This window comes from Acipenser ruthenus, chromosome 37, assembly GCF_902713425.1.
Source record: "Acipenser ruthenus chromosome 37, fAciRut3.2 maternal haplotype, whole genome shotgun sequence".
NCBI lineage: Eukaryota > Metazoa > Chordata > Actinopteri > Acipenseriformes > Acipenseridae > Acipenser > Acipenser ruthenus.
Window position 1 is genome coordinate 10,122,440 of NC_081225.1, and position 18,803 is coordinate 10,141,242.

Below are 18,803 nucleotides of genomic sequence, written 5' to 3' on the forward strand. Positions count from 1 at the left end.
ACACACCACACAGGATGCAGGGGCCCGTTCAAGAGGGGAGCACACAACAGCAGAGGCACATACACGTTGCAACACTTACACTGTGCTCACAGCCTCCTCGCCGCTCACTTCACCTCGGATCTCTTTCACAAAACAAGACAACCAAACCACCAAGCCATCTAACTGAAGGTGCCTTAGACAATTCCAAGATTCTTTCTAGAATTTTAGGATTAAAATTTATTTTTAAAAAACTAAAAACTAAATGAACAAAATTGAGATCTTTTCTTTCATGTAATCTGTCTGCATTGCCATTGCAGTGCCCCTGTCTGCCTGCATTGCTATTGCAGTGCCCCTGTCTGTCTGCATTGCCATTGCAGTGCCCCTGTCTGCCTGCATTGCTATTGCAGTGCCCCTGTCTGTCTGCATTGCTATTGCAGTGCCCCTGTCTGTCTGCATTGCTATTGCAGTGCCCCTGTCTGTCTGCATTGCTATTGTAGTACTGCCATACAATTTGGTAAGGGCAGATTTAATATAAGAACCATTTTGAGATGTCTGTGGGTGAGTCACTCTTTTCTGGAAATATTTGTCAGAAGAGATCTAAGGAGATCTCAAGATGTTTTTTTTTTTATGAGAAGGCAGAGAGAAAGAGGGGGGAATAAAAAATTCCAATCCATTCATTTCAAGCGAGTGTTCTGGGGGTTGGCTTTTCAGTCCTGAAAGAGTTAATCAGAAAGGCACCGAGAGCTGAGCTCGTCACAGATTCCAACGCCGTGCCCTCCTTCAGACATGAGTCAGTCTGGGAAACCGTCTTCACAGAGCCACCTGGCTACCAGCCTCCGCCCCGCCAACCACTCCAAATATTAACAATTCAATCTCATATTACAAATACTGCCACCAAGACATCTAAACTGGCAAATGGGTGATGTCAAAATGCTTCTGATTCATTAAATCAATTTTGCAGTTCATGAATTTTTGGGGTTTATTCTCAGTTTTTAGTGAAAATTTCCCAGGTTCTACAAAAAATATAGCTCAGTATTTTGGGGGTTTTCACACATAATTTGGCTCAACTTGACAATGTGAAACTTCCTGAAGTGACATTCATGTAAATAAAAGAAAAAATGAAAGTTTCAGTGTTATAAACATAACACTGAAACAACACAAACATAGAGGGACGATAATGTCTTTACTGACAAACTAAATATTTATTTTAAGTCACCCACAAAGAACCACGTCTAATTAATCATGTACTTGGCTAGAGATTTCATTCAGAGCGTTTGATTTTAGCCATTGCTGTGGGGGAGATCGGAATTCTGCTGTTGTGACGTCATAACGCTACAAACTGGGCATCGAAATACGAAAAATAAATATCATTTGGAACACTCGAACACGCGTGACGCAGGTGAGCGTCACTACCCACGCTGAACCGGCAGGTTAGACGCTCGGAGACAGGTGGAAGCGCGCATGCGCATTTGTGTTAAACAAATAAACAGAACACAACAATAAAACTCTGGACTGGAGGAATCAATGTTGCTTGAGCTTATAAAAGTTCAGATCAACGGATTTCTCAGCAGCACGCCTTTAATATCGCAGATGTGTATTGAAAACTACAACTGTGATTTCACACCTCTGAGGAGATGCTGAGGGTCAGATATCAATGCGCTGGTTCTCCAGTCACCTGTTGTGTCTCGCAGCACCCGGTACCCAAACCCACTCGAATGAGTCACCCGATTCCCTAGAAAACAACTCACAGGATCTCGCAACTCTGAATACAAACAGATACCGGAAAGCAAGTTGAGAATTCTGTGAAAGCAAGTTGAGAATTCTGTGAAATCTAGATTCAGGATTTGTGCGCGGTCAGGCACAGACACATACAATCTTGAGAAAGAAAAACACTTTTTACTTCATATAAGTTGAAATACTCAAGCAGAAGATACGACAGAATTATAGCAGGGCCGAAAATAAATTGATGTGGGTTCAAACCCCGAAGTTCGGATCAATGTGTTTATCAATGCATGGAGAACCTCAGCTAGTTCTCCTCGGTATAAAATCTCAGAGATCATCTCATTCGATCAGGTACTGACTCGTCATTAAAGCCATTATCCTGTCGGACGGGAGATTATCAGGTGTTAAAATTGAGGCAGGTGGACTGTCCGGTGGGTCGGTGGGTCGGTGGGTCGGTGGGCCGGGGGGGGGGCAGGGTGGCAGTTCTTCATCCTGAACTCAAGTTTAAAAGCGTACCTTTAATAAAGCTATTAGTTTAAAAAAAAAAAATTCTCTTGGGTATACGATTGTAAAATACCCTTCATCTCACAGGCTGCATGAAACCGTTAGCCCTGTCATTGCAACGCCAAGCAGAGCAGAACGAAACAGGAGATTTGACTAATCCTTCCAGGTGTTTTTTTTTCTTCTTTATGTATGCCTGGTGCAGTAAAACACGCAGTGGGTAATAAACTATATTACAAAGGAAATAGGACATAGGTGTTTTGAAATGTCCTCGTATTGAACACACTAACAAGCGTTTGACCTCGTAACAGGGAGATACCGTATTATAAAAAAAAGCGAATCGGATTAAAAGAATATTGGGCAGAGATTGTGAAATGACAGATCAGAGAGTATCACTTTGAGTCTCAAACTGCTATTTCAGAGCTTCACTGCAGCCGAGACAGAGAGACAGAGAGAGAGAGAGTCAGACGAGTTCCTGGAACGAGATGAATGTACGACAACACGCACACAGGGGGAATTTTGTGTTATTTTACCTTTGTTTCAGTTTAAAAGAAAAAAAAAATAACATTTCACCCCCCCCCCCCCCCCCCCCGTTTGTCTCTTGTCTTGACAAATGGCTTGTTTGGATCTGTTTTCTGAAAAGCCTCGACCTGTATCCGCCCGTTCAGATTACTGTAGACACTGGCGTCTATGTTTATAGTCCAATCTAGACTAAAATTATAAACCTGGCATTTTATATTAAAACAGACTGTCTCTGAACTGCGTGAGTGTTTTGGGTTTAAAACACTGCTGCGCTCGGTGATTCCCCCCCTACCCCCGTTGCAGAGAAATGCTGCTTTCCAGCCAAGCATGGACAGCGCCATCGTGTGGATGACTTTTTTTCTTTCTTAGTTGTTGATGTATTTAACCCCTGCTTTTCTCCCCGCTGTAGTTCTGGGGAAGCCGGTTTGCTGACGTGCTGTAAACCAGAGTTCTATAGAATATGTTATTTTGTCGGGTTATTTTCCCCCTTCAGTGGGGAAAGTCCTCCAGTATCTTTCCCAGAACCTCTTGACTCAAACTGTAAAACCTGCCGGTAACCGAAGGGTTAAAACACTGAATGCGAAATTTCTCTGCTTCGGCGGTTTCTTGTGGTTTCTTGTTTTGAATCCTAATGCAGAAATCACCCAGGCAGGCACCTAGGCAGCACGGCTGGTTAAAGGACGAGCCTTCCAGACTTGGAAGCAGCTTTGAGATTGTCTGTAGAATCTTAATTGCCGGTACTTTCTCGTTCCATTCAAATCACTTGACAGTGTCATCTTTCAGGACAGACAGACAGCCTCCATGCAACACAGGATGCGCTCAATCACTTGTGGTGACGTTTCATTGCAATGGAACAAGCTGTTCTATAATCTAGTGATAAGCAAAAATTAATCTATAGCATGCAGACAAAAAGCCTCACTTGACTTCCATATTCTGAACTCAAAACAGCTACAGAAGTCCTTAGGAAGCTTCTTTAGCAAGCGGTGCTCTGCAGCTGTGGCCAAATGTTTTGCATCACCCTATAGAAGGAACTACTTCTGCTTCCTAAAGTCGAATGCAATCTGTAGAATAATGTTAACATATTGAATTGCACGCCGCTTTGGAGTTGCCCGACATAATGAAGAACTGACACAAATTGAAAAATGTGACATTTCAAAAGCTATCATGAAATACTTCTGCACTGCTATTACGGCTTCCGGTCGACTCTTGCGATATCATTTTGTTCTTTTATTACATGATGTTAAATATCTAAATTATGTTCAATTTATTTATGTCTGTCCCAATCCTAAAATTCTCAGAGTTGCAACACTTTTGGCCTCAGCTGTAGATGTGACAGACAGATACCTCCCAACTTACGCTACATGACTCGCGCTAAAGAAAGTTTAATCGCAATTGGTGAACCAGTTATCTAGATAGAAGCAAAACCGTGCATCGTATTCAAGACACACAGACACACAAAAGATGCATAACTTTGATCGATTGATTTATTTTATTTTCAAAGTGGCAACTCTAGTCATTTTTGATTATTCTTTCATTTTTCAAAACACAATGTGCAGATTTCACACAGCGAGCCTCCCTCCAGCACGGGTCTGGGATAACACAAAGAATTAAGCGTTTAATTATCTACACCTCTGCACTACTTCGTGTTTGTTCGTTGGTTGATCCAGAGACAACCTGGAATCCTAAATCACCTCAACCCAGTGGAGACTTCAATATACACAGTCCATCACTCAATAGCGCTACATTTAGAAATACTGAAACTCCATCAATTCAATGGAAAACGTTTTCACTAGAAGTCTCTCTCACAGTAAAATAAACCTCAAACCACACTGAGAAAGCCTTCCGGTCGAAGCGTTTGTCACTGAACTAACAAGGTTTTCTTTTCCGTATTTCTAAATTCCTCTGAAGCTGTGAATCTATTCGTTGCGAGTCTCCGTGAAAAGGCACACTTGTTTTGTTTACTTCTCAAACTGGATCAGTTCAAAAAATAGGACTCGATCTACTGGGGAGTTGTTTTATCACCACCCGCCAGAGGGCGCTGTAGTGCATCTGAATCCTATTAAATTGCATTTAATACAAAGGGCTGACAATTTAGTTCCAGGTAATTATGCAAGGAGTGTAAAACTGCTCCCCTTTTAGTAAGTAATACAGAATCTGCTGAAAAACTGAGCAACACGCTGAAGGCATTTAGCAGCTCTTTAACTGTTAAACAAAGGGCTACACGTTTAGTACTGGCAGTGAACTAAACTGAAGCATGTGGATGTTTAACCCTTAAAGTGACAATCAAAACAAGCCCTTACATTCTCCACATCACGCTCATTCATTCCCTGTGCAGGTCTCAAAAGTTTTGAAAGACAATGTTTAAGCAGACATGCATTTTCATTTTAAAAACTTGGCATCTGGAACTACACGGGGTTAAATGAAATCTGTTTGCAAGCCCTGCTTTCAGAGAGTCTTGTACTTCCTGGGTCATCTGGAGAGTGAAACGGTAGCCCCGCCCCATTCAGGGCTGCCTTTCCTGTCAATAACCAATCAGCTGGCTTCCCCTCATGACTGACACGCTCTGCAGCCAGGAAGATGCTTTGACCCTGAAGACACTTGCTGGCGTGAAACGACACAGGAAGTGCAAGGTTTCCTGGAGGGGAACACAAGCAAACGGTGTACTTTATTTTACCTGGTGTGGTACCAGAGGTCAGGTTTCAAAATATCAATGTTTGCGAGATCAGGTGTCTTGCAAAGCTGCACATTTGAGACCTCTACACACACGCACACACACACGCACACGCGATATCCAGGTGTTATTAGAGCATTCACTTTTTAACCAAAACCAAGCAGACCCCATGTTGTTTTCTGGCATGCCTTCAGAGTTACAGCATCAAGGAGTGCACAGAAACAGCAGAGGCACGGCGTGGAGTGGGTGTTCAGCTTCCACTCCCTGCCCAGGTACAAAGGCTGATTCGATCTGCACCCCGTGGGGAGAAGCCACAGCTGCATTTCAATGTAGAGAATTTTACAGCACCGCCCGGATTGCATCAAACAGGAACCATAAAGACAGGCGGTCAGTGCAGCCCAGGGTGCTGTAAAATGCTCTAACCCCCCCACCCCCCACCCCAGCCTTTTCACATTTAAATCGGAATGGTAGCGAAACTGGTTTTCCAAAGTTTAGTCCCAATGAAAAAAAAAAAGATAAAAATTCAGGGGATAAGAAACAAATTTCTTTGGCTAGACTTTTGTTTTTACTAGGACTGAAAACGCTTGAAGGTAAAATCAGTGGTCAGTTTAACTCAACAGCGTTTTGTCATCAGAACTCCCATTCCCCATGCTATTCAACCCAGTCTGCAACCAGACATGATTAAAATGGATATTACAGAGCGCTTCACCGTGTTTAAACTCAGGGAGCTGTGCGTGACCTCATGTCTCTTACAATCACCAACAGCCAATAGCAGAACCCCAGAAACCAGGAACTCTGCAAGGATTGGCTACAAGCTGGGATAGGCAATCAATAGCATCAACCGCTGGTGACCAATGAGCTTGTTTTCATCCTCATTGATGTCCGTATGTATTTTACAGAAGTCCTTATTTATCCAGGAGCAAATAACAGTTGTATGGGTTTTATACAGTCTCCTTTTTGGAATGTTTTCAAATTGGTCTGCGTTTCAGAAAGCGGGGACGTCTGCACACATTTATTTTAAAAAGTATTGGGGATACCTCTCATAAGACGAGAAGTAACAAAACACCAACACAAACTGAAAAGCTGGGGTACGCAATGATAGGGGAGGCAGGGAAAGTGTCGCTAATTGATTTTTTAAAAAAAGGAGTAAAACTAAGAAGCTTCTTAATCTAGGAGAGAAACGTCCCAACGCCTGTTTAAGAAAGGTCGAAACTAGACACTTTGTTAGCTGTGTTATTCATTCATTAACTAGGAATGAAGCCATTAAAAACAGAGTGCCTCCTATCCACAGACTAGAGACTGGGGGCTCTGCTCTTAATCCAAAGCCATTTTTTTCTGAGAGAACTCAAACAATTTCGCAGCCTAAAAACTAGAAAGAAGCAAACCCGTCTCAAATCGAGTCCGTTTTTAGATTTCGATGGTTTCAATAAAGCTTGATATTCAAGAAAGGACGCTGTTTTAAAAGCCATACAATTGTTATCTTTGTCATGCTCAGGTGTTACATTTAATGCGGTCCCCAGGGCAGCCATGGCTATGGTTTAATCGGTTCTCATTATTCTAGAATATCAGGGCTTCCCCGAGGACCGGTCTATGAAAAGTTACTGCCTACTGTTAGTGGTCCCAGAGTAACTAACATAATAATTTTTTTGTATTTTTTTTTTTTTGTTAATGAAGGCGGGTTGTGATTGGGTCTTCAGGTTAGTGGGGGCGTGTTCAGGCATCCAGGATCTCCACGTAATTGGCTGGGAACATTCCGAACCGCCCATCCGGGGCGTAGCCGCGCCACCAGCCCTCGTCAATCATTTCAATCTCTGTGATGATGTCATCGGGGTCAAAGGAAACCTCTGTGTCATCCGCTGCAAGAAATCAATAAATCAAATCATTAAAACCACTAACCCTACACCCACAGCGGTGCTGAGACATGCGTAGACTGTTTCCCTGCGTTGCAGTATTTACAGATCAATTCAACTGTGTTTTCTCTATACTATACTTAGCATCATTCAGACTCATCCAAATTCTGTACAGAGATAACCAAAGTGAGTTCTCATTGCGTTATATTCTGTCATTCGGGACATTTCAATGATAAGGGGCAGCAGTGTGGAGTAGTGGTCAGGGCTCTGGACTCTTGACCGGAGGGTCGTGGGTTCAATCCCAGGTGGGGGGACACTGCTGCTGTACCCTTGAGCAAGGTACTTTACCTAGATTGCTCCAGTAAAAACCCAACTGTATAAATGGGGAATTGTATATAAAAATAATGTGTAAAAAATAATGTAATTGTATGTAAAAATAATGTGATATTATGTAGCAATTGTAAGTCGCCCTGGATAAGGACGTCTGATAAGAAATAAATAACAATAATAATAATAATAATAATAATAATAATAATAATAATAAGCCCGAGGGTGACATTAACACAGGACTGGATTGAAAAAAAAAAAAAGGAGGATAAAATGTTTGGCTTTCCAGCCGGATGAGCTGCAGAGTGGCACACCTACCAGCTTGGTAATCGTACAGCGCCCGCGCGCACACCCCCTTCAAAGCAGCCGGCTCCTCTGACACTGCACTCGCCTCCTCCACCTGCGTGAAACAAAGAGACGGGGTCACACTGCAGCCCACTGCACCCCCCTCCCTCTCCTCTCCGGACCGGGGTCCCACCTGGGGGGGCTCCTCGTACAGGTTCTCCGGCTCCTCCTGTCCCCCCACGTCCTCGTACAGGTCCGCGGAGGGGCTCGGCTCGCGCTGGATGGGAATGCTCTTCTCTGGAGCGGGAACAAAGCACAGGGTCAGTCGCAAGTTTGTGAATTACCAAACATATCAAAACAGAATACAGCAGAGTTTTATTGAAGCAACAACCTGACAGCTGGTTCAGTTTGCTTCCGGTAAACGATTGAGCACACGCTGCAGAGAGCTGCACGGTTTCTTTAAAACATAGCAGGAGGGTAATTCACAGCAACTACACAGTTATTCTTCATGCAAAGAACCATCTGTGATTCAGAGACACAGCGATCGTGACAGCCCTGTTAGATACAGACTGTGGTCTCCAGTATACGAGATGATGAGCTGAACCCACCTTTCAGATCCTGCGGTGCTGGATCTTCAGGTTCTACATACTGGGAGCGGGCTTGGTCCATAACGCTGGGCACTGGACGGAGACAAAGGGACAGTCAGTCCTCTGGAAACGGCAAGGCTGCCGTGCTTAGATGTTCATGCAAAACAAGGAGCAACGCTCCGCTAACCTGCGCTACAGCTAGGGCCAAACGTTTTGCCCCACGTAAAATCGAAGATACTACAAAATTAGATTGCAAAAAAAAATAGTCTGCCGGAAGCCGCAATAGCAGCACAGTATTTCATGTTAGATTCTGAAATGACAAATGTTTTTAATGGAAAAAAAAAAAAACTACAAAGCTGTGTGTAATTCAAGATTGGGGGCAGCAGTGCGGAGTAGTGGTCAGGGATCTGGACTCTTGACCGGAGGGTCGTGGGTTCAATCCCAGGTGGGGGACATTGCTGCTGTACCCTTGAGCAAGGCACTTTACCTAGACTGCTCCAGTAAAAAACCAACTGTATAAATGGGTAATTGTATGTAAAAATAATGCGATATCTTGTACAATTGTAAGTCGCCCTGGATAAGGGCATCTGCTAAGAAATAAGATGTTAACGTGACATTATTCAGCAGGTTTCAGTCGACTTCATGAAGCGCAATTAGTTAGTGAAATGTAATGAAGCTTGCTCAGGACTTCTGTAGCTCTGGTTATTGAGATCAGAATATGGAGGTCAAGTGAGTCTGTCCATCTGGCCACAGCTGCAGGTGCGACAGGGGGTTGCAAACTTGCAAGCTTCTGCTGGGGAAGCAGACAGACAGAGGAGGCTGGGGGCCCCCTCACTGAACACAGACAGCAAGGACGGAAATAAGACTCCTATTGCATAGCAGCTTCACGCACTCCAGGTCTTACTACAAGCCCCAGTAAATAGGTAACAAGCTCAGGTGTGTCTTATTACAGTAAAACCAGGAGCGGATCACACTGCTATGCAGCGGGAGTCTCACTGCCGTCCCTGGGAAGCATGCAAACAGACAGGCGGCAGACCTGCAGCGTGCACGGGCGAGGCGGGTGTGGCATGGAGGGGCGAGGCCTGGCGATGGGGAGACAGGGGTGGCTCCGAGTCACTGGTCTGTCTGGAGAAGAAGGGGCTCCTGAGCTTTCCTAGAGAGAGAGAGCGAGAGGGAGCGAGAGAGAGCGAGAGAGAGGCCATCAGACACACGGGAGGCAATGGCAGCATGGACCCTGATCACAGCAGCACAAACACACACACACAGAGTTAGGCATCAAACCTCTCCCAGCTTAGCAGCTAGACAGAGAAACAGCAACGCACTCACACAGGGTAACTGTGCGAGCAAAACAAGAAGAATAAAAGCATGCATTAAAAACATATTTTGCAATCTTTACAGAAACACAAACTAAAAGAAACTTCTTTATAGACATTAATATTAAGGGCTAAAAAAAAACAAAACAGCATTTTTCAAATGCATTTCAATAGAATTTCTTATGCATGTGTGTTCTGTCTAATCCTTTTCTTTCGAAGTCGTTATTTTTAAAGGAATCTTCTTCATCGACACACAGCGAATCATTACACACCTGTTAGCAAACTGGGCAAATAACGACCTAAGCAATAGAAGATCAGAAAGACCGATAGTGGATGTTGGTGCGTTACTGGCCCCTAGTGGACACAAGCCAGACCTGCAGGTGTCTGCTTTGAGTTATTATTATTATTTATTTCTTAGCAGACGCCCTTATCCAGGGCGACTTACAATTGTTACAAGATATCACATTATTTTTACATACAATTACCCATTTATACAGTGGGGTTTTTACTGGAGCAATCTAGGTAAAGTACCTTGCTCAAGGGTACAGCAGCAGTGTCCACCACCTGGGATTGAACCCACGACCCTCCGGTCAAGAGTCCAGAGCCCTAACCACTACTCCACACATGCTGAGTTCAATGAGTGTCCTGGCCAGCAGGGGGCGATCTCCAGGAGCCTACATTAAAAGGTGGGATTCACGGGCTGTCTTTGCATGATCTAGGTTTCCTCGCAATGCACTGGGGGTCCCCGCTCACTCACCTGGCTGCGGGCTGTCTGGGGAGTCTCTGGGCTCGCTGGCCATGGCTCTCTCCTTCTGCTTGAACATGTCCCGGGGATTCTGGGAGCGCTGGGAGATCAGCGAGGCTGCCTCCTGCAGGACAACGAGGGGCATTGCCGTTTCATACAAGGAAACATGCAAAGCGTTTCCTGCAGTCTGCAGGACCCCCACCCCACGACTACACAGAAAGAATTTGTATTTAAGATGTTCCTTTAGTACTGAACACTGAACAGTGCTACATTTAGAAGACCTTCAGAAAGACTGAGTGGAATCGCTGAAAACATTGGACTTTAGTTTCTTTTACTATTTCTAAATTGTTATTTAAGTAATAAAGCCTCCCCCGATTGCTGTCTGGTTGTTAAACGGTCTTTACAAAACTAAAACCAAGCAATTCAGATTCCTTCAAGTACCCTCAACTTTTTGCAAAAAAAAACAAATGACAGTCTTGAGTTAACACTACACAAGCGTGCTTGTTTTGAGTTCACAGTGCCATCTGGTGGTCAAAAGACGGAACTGCGGATGCCACAGTTTGAGCACAAATACTCACGTTTGCCTTCTCCACAGACGCACCTCGCTGGAGGCCTGGCCTCCGTGCAGCCTGCTGCTCCCTCTCATACTCCTCCTGGGAAATGCAACGAGCTTGCGTTAGTAGAACAGCCAAACCGAGGCAAACTTCCAGATAAAAAGACGAAAACCAAGAACCAATGCCAGACTCACCCGCTGCTGCGTCTCCTGCTCACGGCTGCCCGCTTCCTGCTGCTGCTGCTGCACCCTGCCAGTGGAGAGAGAGAAGAGCACAGGGTCAGTGCAGCCTGGACGAGAGGCATGCCTCCCCACCTCCCTGGCGCCCCTGGGTAACTCACTTCTGCTGGTCGATCTGACTGGACCTCTCCTTGTCTCTCCTCTCCCTCTCCAGCACCTCCTGCTGCTCCCGGGCTCGTCTCTCCTGCTCCAGCCGCTCTCGCTCCTCTATGTCCTTGCTCCGCTCCTCCAGGCGCCGCTTCTCCTCGTCCCTCTGCAGAGACAGGCCCCGTTACACCCCCCGAGCTCAGAGACCCAGCGATGGCCACCCGGCTCCACCCTCACCCCCCCCCCGCTTCAGGCCATTAAGAAATGCATTCAAATTCTGTGTATTCACTGGGTTTTTTTTATTGTCATTTGCGAAAAGAAAAAAAAATACTGTGAATTTCCCGGGCCCCTAATAACTGAAGTGATATTAAGCAGGGTTTGCTGTGTTTTAATTGCGCTCTATTAAAAGATTCAGAAATACTTTTGCATGAAACAAGTGTAGTCATTTAGAATTATTTCTCTCAGGCATTCTTAATGTGGACTCCTGAGCACCTCCCTCTGCAGCACAGGGCTGTTATCTCCACCTCCCTCTAGAGAGCAGGGCTGTTATCTTCACCTCCCTCTAGAGAGCAGGGCTGTTATCTCCACCTCCCTCTGCAGCGCATGGCTGTTATCTCCACCTCCCACTGCAGGGCTGGAAAAGCTCACTTACTTCAGTCTGTGCCCAGAAGGTATCCTTGTTGGTGCGCTTGATTTCAGACACGGCATTGGTCTTCTGGTACACTGAGCCCTACCCACACACACACACACACGCAGACACACACGCAGACACACATGCAGACAGGGGGGAGAAGACGTATTGAAGTTTAACTAAAGAAATTTTGTAGTCTGGTAGACACACAGTTGTGCAGTGTTGTAGTTTCATTTAAATAGACTGGCCAGCACACTGTGTTTTTTTTTTTTTGGACAATGGATAAACGTTTTCACTAAAACGAAACGTTTCTGATCTTGACTTACCGTTTAAGCTCTGAATTAGCGGCCCCTAGTGCCCAGAGCAGTGTTAAACTGCTCCAAGGATAGGTTTCAAGTATAGAAGTTATTTTTTTGAGTTTTGCATTCCATTCGTGTAAAGTGAGCACCTCTTACGGATACAACATGTGACATTTCTACACGTGTGCACGGGCCCCTCCCTGCACCTGCGGGGTAGCACTCACCACAGGCCCCTGGGGGCCGGCGTCCCGAAAACGATTCGACTCCTTGTGAAAGCTGTAGTTGGCCCCGGACGCCTTGGCTACTTTCTGCATGATGGCCTCGGGTTCCACATCATCGTCGGAGCGGGCATTGATGGTGACGTGAGCGCCCTGAGGAGAGACGGACAGGGCTGGAGAGGGGCAAAGCACATCCTCACCTCGTGACGTTACTACCTTTCAAACCCATCCTCTTCCAAGCTTCACAAACTACTAACCCTGGCTTTCAGATCCATTACCAGCACCAACATGATCACGCTTCCCTGCCTTTAAAATCCATCTCCTTGCAACATTCCCACTGTTCCCCTTCAAAGACGTGCGGACCGAGGTCCTGAAATCCCTTTTCTTACCTTGTCATCTTAATTTTGGTTCTTAGCTAGCTTTTCTGTATTTTAATTCAAATGCAGCTCTATAAATTAAAAAGGTGGCTGCAGCTTGCTAGTAGCTGGTCACTTCCTGTGCTGTAGGTTCAGCTATCTAGTTGGTGGAGTAACTTGACTCCCGTTGATCTGTATAAAGAGTAGAACCCTGCTGTTGTGGGCGTGTCTGGCAGACGGTACCTTCAGGAAGTTGGCCATGGAGGTGACGTGATTGGCACAGAGTCCTTTCCTGGAATCCTTTACTCCTTCGCCAGTCTGTAACAATCGCACACAGAGCAGACCGGATCAGTCTGGAGCAATCGCACACAGAGTCGAGCCAGACAGCTCAGAAATCTGAACTCGCTGAGGGAACATGAAGCCTCTTTTGCAGCAGGCTTGAAACCTGGTTCCAGAGCAGGAAGCTAGCGTGAGGTTCCTATATCAAACCCCAACGTCTCCCCTGGTGTGCATTGTCCTGAAACCTAGTCTCCTCAAACCAAGCTCCTTCATGTTCCCCCAGCTTTCCACACGCAGTCCAGCGTCCCGCACCCCCTTCTGCGTTCCATACATACCCAGTTGATGAGGACGTACTTGGGCAGGCCGGAGTTGGGGTCCTGCACCCTGCAGAAAGCGTACATCACCTTCCCACTGCTCAGCTCCTCCACCATCTCCTCCAGACCTCCGTCTGAAACACAGTAAAATGCAATGCAAGTAAAATGCAGAATGCATAAGGGACGGCATTACAACTGTTTTTCCCCCAGTTACACACAAGCCATATAGTTATTGAATTAAGCGTTTTCAAAACGTTTTGTTGAATTGCAGCTCACAAAACAGCTGCACTGTATGCTTTCCATACAGACCACATGTCCAGTTTTGAAAGAAGCATCAGTTACTGCAGATAAAACATAATCTGCTGCTACGCTGGGCAAAGAAAACTGAAACTTCCTTTAACCGAACAGCAGTATATTTTAAAATAAAAACACGTCTCAAGCACTGTGTGCTTTTTCAAAACTGCACTTTTGAGGCCGACCATGTAGCTAATGAAAGGGCCCAATAGCTAAGATTTATGGAATTGTTTTTGTAGATGCATTTCCTTTACCAAAGGATGTGGTCTGCATGCTTGTGTCATTAGCAGAATCTCTGAGTGAGTCTGAAGCGTCAGGCTGTGGGTTTAGAACAGTGAAACGCGGGTTTTAACACAATACTTCTGACAGAAGCACAACGTTTTTCTTCTGGAACATGCTACGACAAATATCAAATCGAAGGCACGCCACCACAGTATCCGGATACAGTCAGAACAAGTCTTTTTGCTATACTTATTAATTATTATTATTATTATTTCAATGTGACAAACTGCAGACAGCCTGACAGTACAGGTCTGTGTCGTCGAGGTCTGAGCTGGGGTTTACGACAGGACATACCCGTTCTGTAGGGAGGATGCTGCCCAGTCCCTATTGACAGTGTTATGGCGGGTGTTTCTAATTTTGTGTCCAGCCTCTTCCCTCTCCCACATCATGCTCCACTCACCTCCTTTCTCAGCCAGTCGGATGTCATTGCTGTTCCCCTCGTACGTAAACAGCGCCCTGGAGAAAAGAACACGTGTCCGGTAAACATTTAAATTGCTGTCAAAATATCCATACGAAATACAGATGTCAGGCTTCATAAACTACAGTGGTCACTGTACAGGGAGACGGTGCAGCCTCATGGTTAGAGCTGCTTCTGACTATGCTTAACCACATCTGGAAGGTCCCGCAGTCAGCTACAGCCATGGCCAGAAGTTTGACAACACCCTTGTGACAAAGTGGGGTAAGCTTTGTCACTTTCACGAGCGTTCACACTGTCTTCTTGTGTAAAACGAACGCTGGAGCCCAGATATATTACAACAGGGAGGGGCCTGTCTATTTATTCATGAAAACACGGTCACGGTCTGCACACAGGTCTCTCCCCAGGGCTTAGCCTTCACACAGACCACGCACGCATTTCAGAGCTGGTTTATACACCTGCCTCCTTTATTACCTTCTGAGGAAACTACAGCCAGGTGATTCCCCTTCTGGCTCTGCTCCAACCCCATGGCATTCTGGGGGATGTAGTCCTGCAGCAAACCCCTGGACTACATCTTGCCTCCCCCTACTCCGCCATGCCCTATAAAATCAACTCCTTTTGCTTCATGAAGTCTAGCGAAAGCTGCTGAATAATGTTACGCTAACATATTGAATTCCACACCGCTTTAGAGTTTTTTTAATATATATTTCTGGATGTATAGTAATTGTTTGGAATGATGTTGTTGTTGTTTTTTTCATTTTTATTGAGTCTGGTTTGCTTCGGTCTCTCTTCGTATTGGTGCTGCGCTGTTGAGATGTACCTGTGTTGACCCTGCAAGCACAAAGTGAGTCAACTAAACTATGGGCAGCAGTGTGGAGTAGTGGTCAGGGCTCTGGACTCTTGACCGGAGGGTCGTGGGTTCAATCCTAGATGGGGGACACTGCTGCTGTACCCTTGAGCAAGGTACTTTACCTAGATTGCTCCAGTAAAAACCCAACTGTATAAATGGGTAATTGTACGTAAAAAATAATGTGATATCTTGTAACAATTGTAAGTCGCCCTGGATAAGGGCGTCTGCTAAGAAATATAATAATAACAACTAACCCAACATTACACTCCTTTCACTAAGCGGTACAAAGGCTTTGTTTATCATGTATTTAGTGTAGCCGCCACTAAGGCCTTATCTGTTTGTGAACGTTTCTCGATAGCATGCAAATGCAGCCGAACACCAACAAGCGCTGTTTCATGCGCCGTGGAACCGCCTGCCTGGGATCGGCACCCCCTATGACACGTAATTAACACCTTAAAAAGGGAGTAGAAGGTGGAATCGTTCGCCCACCTTCACATACACGCTAGGCTGCTTTGCTCAGCAGGTCCTCAAGCTCCTGCAGCAGCAGCAGCAGCCCACGCGTTGTACCCATTCTGCTTGTGAGACGGCCGGTCTGTGCACAGCAGTATCTCAGCCAGGCTTGGTGCGGCTCCACTCCGAGCTCTTCCGTTTTGAGAACCACGCACCGCTACGATCTGTTGAGGTTTAGCTTAATATAGCTGTTCAAACCACAGACGAGAGCCATTCGCTTTAAACCAATTTTTAAAAATACCTACATTTGTTCGTGAACTGTGAAAGTAACAGTTTAACATTAATCAAGGCATCTGTAGGTTTATTTTTGGCATTACTGATTACACAATATTTGCACAAGTTTTTTTTTTTCTTTCTGGTTGTTTTGAGAGAGATCGGATGTATTTTTCAAGTCGACCGTCTTCTTTTGAATTCTCTGCTGCCGACAGCTCAAACGTTCCTCCTAATTAAAAGTGTAATCAGCCGAGGGACACATTCCCCTTCAGTTAAAAGATAAATCTTTTTTTTTTTAAAACAATAAACAAGATTTTCCTGTATCACACGTTAGCGCGAGGAATGAGGAAGGCACAGCAGTATATGGCTGATTTGAGTAGAGCTGTATCATACAATATTGAGGAAGTTTTTCTCAAAAGAGAAACAGAAAGAAAAGCTTACAGCTGAAGCTCTCTGAAGAGCTTTATTTATTTGTAATTCTCAGAACGCTATATGTAGCACACACTTGTGTGTAAACGGACGATTGACCAATTCATTTTATCCTGTATGAAATCTGCAATAAAAACGTGCATCTCCCTGTTTCAATTCTGCGACCTGACCCGACTCTGCGAGAGGGCTGAGATGCTCAGTTGGTAGGTGCTTCTCCAAGACAGAAATTCCTGATTGCGCAACAACGGAAGTGCTGAAGGCCTTTCACGCGCTGTTGACACTGTTATGGCAGGTGTTTCTGTTACCCCAGCATTTCACTGTAACCAAACTGCACATGGAAACCCATCGTCACTCTCCTTGTTAGGCTCCACAGGGTGAACACCATGACTCTCTTGAATTGGCTTCGACCCTCACAAAGCGTTTATCACACAGGCACAAGTTCCAAAAATATAGAAATCAATGCAAAACAGACACTGAGGAAGACTTCTAGTCAAAAACATCTCTTTAATGCTAGCTAGTCTTCCATGCAATACACAGACACAGAGACTGTAAGCTGCCAGACTAGACTGGCTGCACTATCCCCATGCGGTTACATTGAGGTTAATTATCACAGGAAAACACTGTAATTAAGTGAGTGTGATTTAATTCCACACTCTTACTTGGTTTGGGGGAGTCACACTTGCACAGGTCCCTCTCTCCACCTCACTCACTCTGTATTTAAAGAAAAATACACGAATGAACTGAATATAATTCAGTGTGAACCAACATGCCTATGCGTTTATAATACATTCCGTTTTAAACAGAGTCTGTTTCAATTGCCTACAAGCAAACAGCGAATTGCAGGGATGGCAATAAGACTTCCGTTGCATAGCAGCTCGATCCGTTCCTGGTTTTACTTTCCTCTGTGCTTATTCCATACTGGGGCTAATCAAACTCATAGTACGACCTGGAATGGGTGACACTGCTATGAAACAGGGCTAGGCTTATTTCCGTCCCTGTAACGTACGCAGTATCTGTTTATTTCTGCCATTTACTTCAGGTTAAAAACACTATCAAGTCGAAGTCAAACTTAAATGCTTATATAACACCTATATTATGCAAAACAAACATTCTTTGCCGTCGACGCGGTGTTGTTGCATCCGTGGGCTGGACAGTGCTGTCGGGCGTTTCTGTGCGGTTCGGTTCGGTGGGTTCGGATCTTGATTAGTAAATTCTAGTACTTTCCTGGGATTTGAACTGTATAAAGCGGAGCGCGTCGCTCTCCTTTGATAAATACCTCCCCCCCTTTTTTTTTTAGAATTGTTTATTCGGTAAATCAACAAAACATTAGCAAAAACATGACGTCAGCTATTACAAGTTCGTTGTATCTGTGTGTTTATTATTACGGTTTTTTGTACGTATTCATTCATTTGAGGTTATTGTACAGCAGGCTCACCTGGCTAGACAGCAATATTTGCACATGTAAACTAAAGCAGAAATAGTTACCAGTTAAAACATTTAAAAAAAAAAAACAACGATGAAGATTCAACAATGCATCCTAACCGAATTCGTCTCGATGTTTTTGTATTAATAATTAAAACAGCTGGACGGTAGCTAGTTTAAATAAATGTTTTTTTTAAAAAAAAAACTGCAACCAAAAAACTAAAAAAATTCAATCAGGAAGTATTTTGTTTCAAAATCAGTTAAGCCATTTCCCACATAGCATTTCTGTTCCTACTTTTTTTTTTTTTTTAAATGCGTATAATATAAAATATACCCACATTGCAAATGGGACACAGTAGCTAGTTCTACTAGTTAATGTTAAAAATGCAAACTCTTTCGCTGCATTATTTATGATTAATTTCCAAGGCAGAACCATCACAGACGAGATGATAAAGCAAAAAAAAAAATGTATCAAATATTAAATAATATATATAATAAAAAACAGAAAATAAATTCGACGTTTTATTTTTCAACCAGGAAATCACTGCGTAGCGCCCACATACACCTACCGACCTTCCACATAACTCGAGGGTGAGGAATGCGACTGACTGACTGACTGACTGCTGCAAAACGCATCTACAAAACAGGGCGAGCGAGCAACGGCGCTGCATGCATGCGGCTGTTTTTCTTACCAGTTCGTGTTGGATTTCCCGTCCACCACCTCATTGTAGGCTGCCTGCAGCGCCGCTCCGTTTTTGCTCAGGTTCACAGACATGATTCTATCTGCCTGCGCTCTGCACACAAATCCTCCGTGTCGGTGCTGCTTGCAGAAGACGTGGGGAACTCGACAGTTACTTACAGGAAGCGAGTATAGTCGAGCACAAACACACACACACACACACACACGCA

The 18,803-nt window shown here is 44.7% G+C and overlaps 1 protein-coding gene across 2 annotated transcripts; it reads right to left on the bottom strand.

Moving 5' to 3' along the window:
• Positions 1-4,190: 4,190 nt before the first annotated feature.
• LOC117397900 (drebrin-like protein B) lies at positions 4,191-18,803 on the bottom strand. 2 transcript variants are annotated; one of them, XM_033996848.3, is made up of 15 exons: positions 18,587-18,802; positions 14,456-14,511; positions 13,501-13,613; positions 13,130-13,204; positions 12,537-12,683; positions 12,035-12,112; positions 11,397-11,548; positions 11,251-11,305; positions 11,081-11,155; positions 10,515-10,626; positions 9,481-9,597; positions 8,466-8,537; positions 8,051-8,154; positions 7,891-7,972; positions 4,191-7,251 (listed from the first exon to the last, which is right to left on the bottom strand). In XM_033996848.3, the coding sequence occupies exons 1-15, from the start codon at positions 18,667-18,669 to the stop codon at positions 7,109-7,111; spliced, it is 1,464 nt and encodes a 487-aa protein (XP_033852739.3). In that variant the 5' UTR covers positions 18,670-18,802; the 3' UTR covers positions 4,191-7,108. The 2 variants fall into 2 exon arrangements, with proteins under 2 accessions (XP_033852739.3, XP_033852741.3); XM_033996850.3 differs by lacking the exon at positions 9,481-9,597 and having other exon boundaries at positions 18,587-18,803.

What these genes read in the sequence shown, in the direction of transcription:
- LOC117397900 (XM_033996848.3), bottom strand. Translation starts at nt 18,669, where the DNA reads ATGTCTGTGAACCTGAGCAAAAACGGAGCGGCGCTGCAGGCAGCCTAC. An exon ending in AGCAGGAGACGCAGCAGCGG is followed by an intron (nt 11,156 to 11,250) that starts GTGAGTCTGGCA and finishes TGCATTTCCCAG; the next exon opens with GAGGAGTATGAGAGGGAGCA. An exon ending in GCTGTACGATTACCAAGCTG is followed by an intron (nt 7,252 to 7,890) that starts GTAGGTGTGCCA and finishes GATTTCTTGCAG; the next exon opens with CGGATGACACAGAGGTTTCC.